Here is a 10513-nt window from a genome sequence, read left to right as displayed (position 1 = left end):
TCCTAGTCCAATAATGTCCAAATTAACATTCAAAGAGTTGAAAAGCAGCTAGGTGTGTGTCGTGGTGCATGCCACTAATCCCAGCACTCAGGAGACAGAGACAGGCAGATATCAGTGAGTTCCAGGCCAGCAGGAGCTACACAGTGAGACCCTGTCAACAAGAATAACAATAAGGGCTAGATAGATAAGCAGTTAACAGCACAGGCTGCTCTTCCAGAGGACCTGGGTTCGATTCTCAGCCCCAACATGGCAACTCACAACTGTCTGTAACTCCAGTTCCAGGGGATCTGGCATCCTACAGAGATATACATGCAAGCAAAACACCAATACACATAAATAAACCTTTAAACAATAATAATGATGATGAATGATGATAACCACTGAGGGAGGAATATATAAAAGCCTGTAGTTAGGTTGGAAATGACTATAGAAAATTTTAAATCTGATTAATTGATCACTTAATAAAAAATAGAAGGGGAGGGTACAGGAGAGATGGCTCAGTGGTTACACTGACTGCTCTTCCAGAGGTCCTGAGTTCAAATCCCAGCAACCACATGGTAGCTCACAACCATCTGTAATGGGATCTGATGCCCTCTTCTGGTGTGTCTGAAGATAGTTCCAGTTTACTCAGAAATAAGTCTAGGGGAAAAGAGTAGAAGGGGAAAACAGTTTTCTAGTTTAATAAAGTGTACATGAAGAACAAATGGAAATGACTCTCACCTCGGGTTCTCAGGAAACACTCTTAACCACCTTTACAGGACTGTCAATACAGATCCTGTGTGGTTTAGTATACAACCACCTTACAAAGGAAGAGCAAACCTGTTTTCTCACAGTCACTAGGAAAGGGCTAAGGACCAAAGTTAAATCCAGGTCAGGTCTGGCATGGTGAAATTCACCTATAAATATCCAAGTACTGAGGAGGTTGAAGGTGGAGAGTTCCAAGCCAACCTCGACTGCATTCCAAGACTTACAAAAAACAACCATCCAGAGTGTGTGTGGGGTGTGTGTGTATTGGGGGAAGGGGTTGGGGGGATGACTTCTGGATCTAACCAATGAACAAGTTTAGCTCTGAAAGGTAAGACAAAAGAAAGAAGGAAGGAAGGAGGGGGCAAGAGAGATGGCACAGGGGTTATGACAAAGCCTTCTTGTACAGGACCCAAGTTAGCTTCCTAGCACCCACATGAGGTGTCTCACATCCACATGGAGACTTGTATGCATAAGAAAAGGTAAAATAAATATTTAAGGGGGTAAAAAAGCAAAGACGAAGGCTTTTTAAATAATCTGATCCAGACATACTTCAAAATAGGTAAATATAAAACAAGCTGGCGGCCGAAAGCCTTTTAACAAAATAAAACATCAAATCCTTAGCAATAAAAGGCTGAGGAAGTCACTGGCCTTTAGAAATGTGGGAAACCTCAATGCTTCCCCCATTTTGCATTTTATATCACAGAGTCCCTGATAAATTAACTAAAAGCTAAAATGAGAGTCAAGAGCAAAAGAAAACACTGCCAATCCAGGATGTCAACCGCCTGCAAAACTAGGTCATCCTTCAAAAGCAAATTTCACGGCTCCGTTTTTCCATTCATTCTGTGCCCCACAGAATCTCCGCATTCACTGTTCAAAACTACCTTGACTGTCTCCAGACTGGCCCCTTCCAACACCACAATGAGCCTACGGCCTCCGCACTTGCTTCCTGCCCCAAGCCGGGGCCTCTTAGGCGGCGCAGGGTCCCAGTCCTGTTCCTGCACTGAAAAACGCCGCTCACGAGGTTGGAAGCCACCACTGGTCGCAGCCATCTTGTAAGCAGACCGGAAGTTACGCTAAGGTCCTTAAGTTAGAACTTCACGTCCGCCTCACTGCAAACTTCCTTCTAGCTGCCATTTTGAAAGAGGGCGCTTGAAAATGGCGATACCTGTACGGAAGCCTCTCTAGGAGGGCACACCTCCAAAGGGGGCGGGACTTCCGGATGCGCCATTACTGTGCGCGAGGTTTGGGTCCGCCTAAGCAAACGGGGGCGGGTTCAGAGAGAACGCACTTCCGGTGCCCTTTCTCCCGCGAGCTCTAAGGCCTCCAATCCTCGTGTGCAAGGCGAGGTGTGTAAACTGGAGTGGGGTAGAAGCTGGCGGGCACCCCCTCCTGACCACTGGTGCCGCCGCCTTCAGGAGAATCAGACATGGCCCAGAACTTAAAGGACCTAGCGGGACGCCTGCCCGCCGGGCCTCGGGGCATGGGCACGGCGCTGAAGCTGCTGCTGGGGGCCGGGGCTGTGGCCTACGGCGTCCGTGAGTCGGTATTCACTGGTGAGCAACCTCCTTCCACTGACCGGACCTCGCGGTCTCCAGACCCACTGTCCTACCTCCCCCAAGTGTCCGCGCCTCCATGCTCCCTCATCCCTGTCCCGCCTGAGCCTGACCAGCAGCTTGTCCTGACTCCCACCCCTCTCTCCACAGTGGAAGGTGGTCACAGAGCCATCTTCTTTAATCGTATTGGTGGCGTACAACAGGACACAATCCTAGCCGAAGGCCTTCACTTCAGGTAATGGCGGGCAGAGCGAGCAGGCCCTGACCCTTCACCCTTGACGGCTGTAGCCAGACTTAACAACAGGATTCGATACTGCTTTTTCCCCTCCTCACTCCTTCTCGTAAGGACAGTGGCAGCATAAAAGGCTGTTCTTGACCGGGAAAAGAGAATCTCCCTGTCTGTGGTCATGGGGAGGAACAGGCCCAGGGACGAGTGGTGAGGGGAAACTGGTCAAAATCAATGAAACTGTAGTTTCCCAACTCGTGTCCCTGACCTCTCCTTTCCAGGATTCCTTGGTTCCAGTACCCCATCATCTATGACATTCGGGCCAGACCTCGAAAAATCTCCTCCCCCACAGGCTCCAAAGGTAATGTGGGCAACTGGGAGCTGCATGGCACGTGGGGAAAGACAGAAATGTAAAATGAGCCTGGCGAGGCTGCCAGAAATGGTAGTGTTTCTTAGGTCTTGTATTCTATGTCTGCAAAAGAGCCATGCCTCACGGTTCAAAACAGTACATGTTAGTATGTGTGCACGTTTTAACGTTACCTTCTGCTTAGCATAAACGAAATAAGAGTTGCCTTTCTTCCTTGCTGCCTGGATCCAAGCCCTTTTTTAAGGCCTTTTTTCTGTTGACTTGTTGATTACATCCACAGTACACCTTGCTCTGGAGAAAGTGCCCCCACTCTTCACTAGCTGTTTCCTTGTAGACCACATTTAGAAGCCCTGCCTTTGAGATTCCCCAGGCCTCTGCCTTATTCCCATGTACACACTGAGGCAAGTAGCCCCCAGAAATGTGCTTCTTTGTGCTGTTTGCGGTGTATGTGGCTTATTCGTTGGCTAAGCCATAGGCCTTGGAAATAAACAGTTCACAGTTCTGGTTCTCCAGATGATTAGGGGGAAACCCAAAATTGTGCTGCTTGGTGAATCCGCTTTGGAGGAGTAGCAAAAAAAAAAAAAAAATTTTTTTTTAAAGCTGTACTAGTGGAAGGCCTATAGAAAAGATTTCTCAGTAAACTAGGATCTGTCTCACCCGTGTTGTCCACATGTTCCTCATTGACATGATCATCTTCCCAGTGGAGTGCTAGTCTGTACTGTGTAACACTAGGCATGGTGGGTAGCACTCATAGGAAAAGATGCTGGGAAAGGGGGAATTTGGCCTTAACCGGCCACTGCTGACCTCTCCCTCAGACCTGCAGATGGTGAACATCTCCCTGCGTGTACTGTCTCGGCCCAATGCCCAGGAGCTCCCCAGCATGTACCAGCGCCTAGGCCTAGACTATGAGGAGCGAGTGCTGCCGTCCATTGTTAATGAGGTGCTCAAGAGTGTGGTGGCCAAGTTCAATGCCTCGCAGCTGATTACCCAGCGGGCTCAGGTCTGACCCCTGTCTCCTTGGTCAGGGTTACTGGCTATTAAATAAAAGGTGTTCCAGGATGGGGTGGAATGGATCTGTAGTCCAGTCGGTGAGTGCTTGCCTAGCGTGCACAAATCCTGGTTGTATTCCCAAGTGTTAAACCAGGCGTGGTACATGCCTGTAATCCCAGCACTAGAGGTAGAAGCAGGAGGATCAGAAGTCTCAGGTTCTCCTTGGCTGCATGGCCAGTTGGACTGTGGGAAATAAGGAGACGCCGCTGTAGAACCTGATAGCAGTGGACGTTAAGAAGGAAGCACAGGGGAGAACAATAGCTGTGTACCCTTTCCCACGTCTCTAAAGGGCTTTCCTCGATTGACAGGGAGCTAAGGAGATACATAAATTGAAAAGAGATTAGGACTCGTGTGACACGGGACAGTCGTGACACCTGTCTGATGCTGCCCTGTCTGTCACATGGAGAAAGGGAACCATGTTTTTCTAGTGAATGTTTAAGGATTTAGGTGGTAGGTTTGATGCCCATACTCAGGAGCTCTGGCGATCAGATAGTTACAGCAATGCCACCTTCCTTTCAGTTCTCTGATCCCCTCAAACCAAACCTCCCCTCCCAACCCCTGCCCCCAGGTGTCTCTGTTGATCCGAAGAGAGCTGACAGAGCGTGCCAAGGACTTCAGCCTCATCCTGGACGATGTAGCTATCACAGAGCTGAGCTTCAGCCGAGAGTATACAGCTGCTGTAGAAGCCAAACAAGTGGGTAAGTCCATGGAGGCAGGCGAGGTCGGTGGGCTTCTGGAGACCGGAGAAGGGGGACCACATGTGTGTGGGCTTCCTACACCTTACAGCTATAACATCAGTTCACTTATGCCACAGCCCAGCAGGAAGCCCAGAGGGCCCAGTTTTTGGTGGAGAAAGCAAAGCAGGAACAACGACAGAAGATTGTGCAGGCTGAGGGGGAGGCGGAGGCTGCCAAGATGATATCCTTCTGTTGCACAGAGCTTGGCCTCTCCCCTGGCACAGCCTGTTCGCCATCTTGCACCATGGGCCGGTTGATGAGACTAAGGCGAATGCGACTTGGCCTACTGACTCTTGGCTTGGGGGTGGTGGGAGGACAGGACAACTAGTGAGATCTGGAATCTTGGTGGGGGCGCCTGAGGCCTGACTCCCTGCTGTAAGGCCAGATCAATAGCACTGCTGGCCTCACCTCTGTCAGCTGCCACCACAGTGCTGGCAGCATCCTGTAGGGAGGCCCACAGGAGGAGCAAAGTGTGAGTAGCCATGTGAGCGCAGACCTCGAATCTGACAGCCCAAAGAGCTCTTGGCGGCGGGTGGGGGAGATTGTCACAGATGTAACCTGGCCCAGAAGAATCCTTAACCCTGTCTGCTCACCTTGGAGAAGCACTGAGCAAGAATCCTGGCTATATCAAGCTCCGAAAGATCCGGGCTGCCCAGAACATCTCTAAGACGGTGAGTGGAAGGCCTCACTGTGGAAGGGCTGCCGATCGAGATTGAAAGTGTTCAGCCACAGTCACACTGGCTTGAGTCTCTACCTAAACAGTGTCCTTGGGCACCCTTCCTCCTCCACTGACCCCGCAGTGCTCCCCAGGCTTTGTGTTTACGGTTGTTGCAGAACTGTGGCACCAAGGCTTTTTGCACCCTGATCTTTGTATTAGATCAGAAGCCAGCTCTGTTACTATGTCTTCCACTGGGTGGCCACTGGGTCACAATCTTTTTTTTTTTTTTTTTTTTTTTTTCTTTTTCTTTTTTTTTTTTCAGAGCTGGGGACCAAACCCAGGGCCTTGTGTTTGCTAGGCAAGTGCTCTACCACTGAGCTAAATCCCCAACCCCCTGAGTCACAATCTTGAAGCCTCTGCTAACTCATCTATTCCCTGTCCTGTAGATCGCCACATCACAGAACCGGATCTATCTCACAGCTGACAACCTTGTGCTGAATCTGCAGGATGAAAGCTTTACTCGGTAAGAGAGCCCACTGTACAGAGAGCAAAGCCCCTGCGTCTGCTCCCGGGGACTCTGTCTAGATAGTCAGCAGGGCCCTTGACAGTTTCCCTGAACACTAGTCAGAGAAGTGGGTGTCTGGCTGCTTGGCAGTTCCTATCTTACATCCTCTAGAGCCAATTTTATAAAGCAAAGCAGGACGTCTTATGGAAAGTCATCTTATTTATAAATGTTTAAGAAGTGCTGACTGATAGCCTCACGTGAGAACCTGTCCTGCCTTGCTGGTAACAAGAGCAGAAATGAAGAGCTGTCCTCGCTGGGGAGCAGAGGGGTCTAGAGCAGCTGGGGCCTGCAGCTAATCACCTCTTTCTCTTCCCACATATTTCCTGCTCACTTCACGGCATGCTGGCTACAGGGGAAGGTAAGTGACTGCCTCCTTGCTATGGAGTCCTGGGGCCATCTGCTTCCTGGACCTGGCCCTACACCTACCCTTTCTCCACAGTCAGACCTTCATTTAGGAAGAAGGGGTGGTTTGAGGTGTTCTGCACCCCACATTTACGACCTTGGTAATGTTATGAATGTTTCCTTTGTTCTACAGTGACAGCCTCATTAAGGGTAAGAAGTGAGTATGGACATCAAGAACCCCACCACCAGAGAAGTTGGCACACTTCTCCAGTTTGGAGGGGCCAGCTAGGGGGTCAAGCATTCCCCACCCTGACCCAAGCATCATGTGATGGATTCTTCTGTATCTGCTCTCTTGGATTAAGGAAGACTGAAGACCAACCCTTTCAGAGGGGTTTTCCTCCTTCTTGTATTGGCTGGGAAGGGGGGGGACAGGAGACAGTGATTTCTCAGTGATTTCCTGTAGTGTTGTCCCTCTCCCTGAATGGGGGGAGATAACCACCATGCCAGGAAGTCTCAATAAAATTTTTATTACTTAAACTAAAGCCAAAAGGTTTGCGTCTAAGTTTCACACAGTTGGCCACGCATGCACCCTGGGTCTTTGCCAGTAGAGGGCACAAGCAGTCTAGCCTGTGGCAGTCTTAACTCTGCCGCTGCTGGGTCCTCAAAACAGGACCTAAGCTGGGAGCAGCCCATCTCAGAGGCCAAACTACACCCTTTACGCCACCCTCCAGGTCTACCAAACAAACCCACAGACTTAATAACATCTTTTTAAAAGATGGAGCAGCTGTGGCTTTGCTGAGCCAAACTAAACGTGATGACCCCAAGGGGAGCTGCTTCCTTGGTAACCAGCTTCTGAGCAGCTCTGGGAGACGGTGCGTTCCTCCCCAGGGTTTCAGTGTTCCGAAGCCCAGTGTGCTGTTAGTCACCAGGTACGATCCCTACGGAGGTGGCCTTCCCACCCCCACAGCCCTGGAGGCCAACTGAACAAGTGCCTGTTTTCCACACATTACCTCTTCTGAAGACCCTGAGTCTCAAGTACTGGGGAAACCAAGCCATTGCTCATAGGATAGCTCCGTTGCTATCTTTTCCTTCTGGGTAGACAAGAAATGTGAACCATAAAGCAATGCAATGTGGGAGAGGTGAACCTTAACTGGGCTAGAGGGGTTCAGATCCTTGGAGGAAGTAGTCTCTCCTGAGGTCTAGGCAACCTAAGATAGACAGGCCAATGAACCTGGATCAGTAACCCATGATCCCCATTGACATCCGCGTTCCCAGGGTGGAAAGACAATGCAAGTGCCCGGGGACCAAATGTGTTTCCAAATCTTGCTGCTGCTCTGAAGGCAGCCATTTTGTCTCTTCCCCATTGTTCCCCTTTGCCAGGTGATTCACACACACACCCCACATCCAGAAGGTTAAAGGTCAGAGGCTGTTGGTCTGGAGGCGTCGGTGGTCTTCAAGGCTCCAAGGTCACTGCTGAGGGAACTGACCCGGGGGCCATCTTTACCAGACAGTGTTAGGAGCTTCGTACTTCAACCATCCAACACTGCACTGGAAGATGGACCCAGAGTCAGCCAACATAAATTGATCTACCGCCGATCGAGCGCTAGAGGAATGCCGCTGCCGGCCGACTGACTGACTGAGGCCCCTTGAGTGCGTAGACAATCCCGAGGCCAAGGTCTGCTTCTAGTAGGTTCTGGATCTACCAGATGACAAATCACACTGGGTTGGAGGAGGGGCTGGGGCCATTGTGTTCTTCCAGTGGGCAAGCAGCCAACTGGAGAGCCACTTCTGCAACATCCTTAACTCGGAAGAAGGGGCTTTCAGTGTCTGTGTGGGAGGAGTGGGTTTGCTACCAGAGAAAGGGCCTAAAGCAATGGACCGCCATGGACGCCGATGACACAGGGGCAAGGGCCTCCATCATTACCCGGCAGTATTAGAGACTCCCAACCAGCACCCAAACACTGCTGGGTAAGACGAGGGCCCCTACCCAACCAGTCCACCTTCAGGATCAGCCCTGGTTAAGCCCAAGCCCTGAGGAGAAGCGGCAGATCTCCTGCTCCCATCCCCCACCTCCGCGTCATTTGGGACACTTCCGGGAGAGCCTTGCTGCTCCCCACCAGGCGTACCCTGAGTTGCCGGTCACTAAGGCCAAAACCAGCTTCAGTAGCTCCCCAGCCTCTACTGTCGGCCCGCGAGCCAGACCCCTACCATTCCACGGCTTGTCCCTGCCTGCCCCCAACACACCAATTTCCTGCGTTCTACCGTTCCTAGCGCAGCCCCAGGACCCCCTTGATCGGTGGCCTTTACCTGGCACCAGACCCGCCTGACCCCTAGAGTGGTGCAGAAGAAAGAAAGGGCTATCAGCGCCCCGGATCCAGCCACCTAGAGCCAGCTTGGCCTCCACTCTTCCTCTTCCTTCTTCACCTGCCGGGCAGCACGGGCGCCTCACCTGGGCCCCGCCTGCCTCTGCCCTGCGCACAGGTGTGTCCTCCTGCCATAGGCTGCCCCCCTCTCCGCCTTAACTCCTTCCCTCCCAGCACCAGCCCCCGGCACCTCCTCTTGAGGCCTGGCCACCCCGCCAGGCCTCCCGCCCTTTCTGGCTGCCTTTCTTCTCCTACCTAGTCTTTCCCTGTTTCTAAAGGAATAGAGAGGCCATCTTTGGATTCCCCTTCCAGCGGCTCCTTCCCCAAACTAAACTCCCTCTTCTCTGAGGCCTCTCCAACCCTGCCCTCAGCCAGAGTCAGAGGATCATCCCTGAGGTCAGTGTGGGGTCAGCTAGACAGGCATTGGTCTGGGTCCCTGTCCCGGGCTCAGAGTTGGGCAACCCCTTGAGAACTGGGAAGGGAGAAAGCCCCACCAGACCTGTGGATCCCCAAGCCTGCCTCTAGATCCTTGGTTTTACCCTGAGGTTGCAGTGCCTGCCCCCAGGCCCAAAGGCCTCCTAGCCCTACAGCAGCTAAATCAGGAGGGACGGTCCTTGCAACCCACCTCTGAGCAGCAGAGCCCTTTTCTCAGTTGGCCCTCAAAGAATTAGTCCGGGGCAGTTGCAGGACTAGGTCCTGCCTTTCTAATGTGTGGTTCTGTGTTGCTGGGAGAGGGGCCCTGCAGGCACACAGGTGACGGCCCCACCCATGCACCCCCTGGAGGGCCATGGCTCCAGGGAGCTATCATGTTGCTCAGTCCCAGAGCTGTCCCTTTCTTCCTCCTCTTTGTTCTCTATACTTTTCCCTTGTAATTATTTTTGTGGACTAACTCTGGCTTGGTCTCCCAGACATCTCCTGAGTCCTAATAAGATAAGCTTATCGCCCTCAACTGCTCCCGGCACTACCCCGTGACCCTTAACACAGTGGGCATTCAGGTTAACCAATGTGCTACCCTTGGCCTTTCCCATGGTGGGAGCCAGCTCTTCTCAAGGTATGGTGGCTGGTACTGGCCACCGACTCAGAGATTCAAGTTATATATAAAGAACACAGCTCTAGACAGAGGGAAAGGAAGGGACAAAATAATAAAATGGTCTCCAGTGTCCAGGAAGATGAAAGACTCAGCAGCCCCAGTGGGATCCTCCTGTGTATCAGGAACTGCAGACTAGATCAGCCCCTCCTAAAGTTCTCCCTGATTGGATCTTACAATCAACATTTAGTTGCTCAGTGAATCCTTCTGGGGTGGACCCTACTGAGTCTGCCAAGTAATGAGGACCCGGACCCTGAAGGCCAGTAGTCCTGTAACCTTGATCAAGTTAATTTTCTGTGCCTTGGTTTTCTCCACTGAGAAATAGCCAGACTGAGAGCTGAGGGTTGTAACTCACTGAGAGAGCTGTTCGATGCCTGGTGTGGGGGAGGCCCTGAGCTTTGTCCCCAGTACCAAAAAGAATAAAACGTAAACCAAAGTGCCGAGAATTCTATAGTCTCTTAACTAGTGCCCGGGCCTGTTGCCAGTATACTGTAGCAGAGGCATTGTTACTGGCTCTCACTCTCTCAGTGAGCCCCACTATGGAGCTAGGGAAGGCGGGTGAGCCCAGATCACCCTCCCCATAGGCTGGAGCACTTGCCTGTCATGTAGGCAGCCCTTGGTCCCATCCCCAGCATGATTGAGAGAAACACACAGAGCAAGCTAAGCCCTAGGGCTGCTATGGGCATCGACCCGTGTGAAGCCATATCCAAAACCAGGTCTGACTGTCCCCAAAGGCTGAGCTTAGCAGCCACACATGACATCCCAGCCCATCCTGCCCAGAGTCCCTGGACACAAGAGGCACAGAGTCGGAGGCAATA

General features: G+C 51.8%; 2 protein-coding genes and 1 non-coding gene across 3 annotated transcripts in view; 2 read left to right on the top strand and 1 right to left on the bottom strand.

Annotated features, from left to right (window-relative positions):
* The window catches only part of Emg1 (EMG1 N1-specific pseudouridine methyltransferase), an 8277-nt gene extending 6351 nt beyond the window's left edge, over positions 1-1926 (bottom strand). Inside the window, exon 1 of the mRNA XM_032905710.1 lies at positions 1629-1926. Coding sequence (XP_032761601.1) covers positions 1629-1796 — 168 coding nt within the window. The 5' untranslated portion in view covers positions 1797-1926. The remainder of the gene's footprint in view (positions 1-1628) is intronic.
* An 88-nt stretch (positions 1927-2014) lies between these two features.
* On the top strand, positions 2015-6787 carry Phb2 (prohibitin 2). Its single transcript, XM_032905708.1, has 10 exons — positions 2015-2300; positions 2451-2535; positions 2808-2887; positions 3709-3893; positions 4512-4641; positions 4758-4861; positions 5274-5351; positions 5785-5861; positions 6256-6261; positions 6439-6787. The coding sequence occupies exons 1-10, from the start codon at positions 2174-2176 to the stop codon at positions 6464-6466; spliced, it is 900 nt and encodes a 299-aa protein (XP_032761599.1). The 5' UTR covers positions 2015-2173; the 3' UTR covers positions 6467-6787.
* Positions 4930-5189, top strand: LOC116904791. The gene has a single exon (XR_004388453.1). It is a non-coding gene; the product is annotated as a small nucleolar RNA U89 (small nucleolar RNA).
* Positions 6788-10513: the final 3726 nt, after the last annotated feature.

Source organism: Rattus rattus, chromosome 6, assembly GCF_011064425.1.
Source record: "Rattus rattus isolate New Zealand chromosome 6, Rrattus_CSIRO_v1, whole genome shotgun sequence".
Lineage (NCBI taxonomy): Eukaryota > Metazoa > Chordata > Mammalia > Rodentia > Muridae > Rattus > Rattus rattus.
Note: the sequence above shows the minus strand (reverse complement) of the source record. Positions and strands in the feature narration are given on the sequence as shown.

Excerpts from the sequence above, each read along its gene's own strand:
- Phb2 (XM_032905708.1), top strand. The coding sequence starts at position 2,174 with ATGGCCCAGAACTTAAAGGACCTAGCGGGACGCCTGCCCGCCGGGCCT. Across the intron at positions 2,536-2,807 it reads GCCGAAGGCCTTCACTTCAG|GATTCCTTGGTTCCAGTACC; the intron begins GTAATGGCGGGC and ends TCTCCTTTCCAG. Across the intron at positions 2,888-3,708 it reads CTCCCCCACAGGCTCCAAAG|ACCTGCAGATGGTGAACATC; the intron begins GTAATGTGGGCA and ends CCTCTCCCTCAG.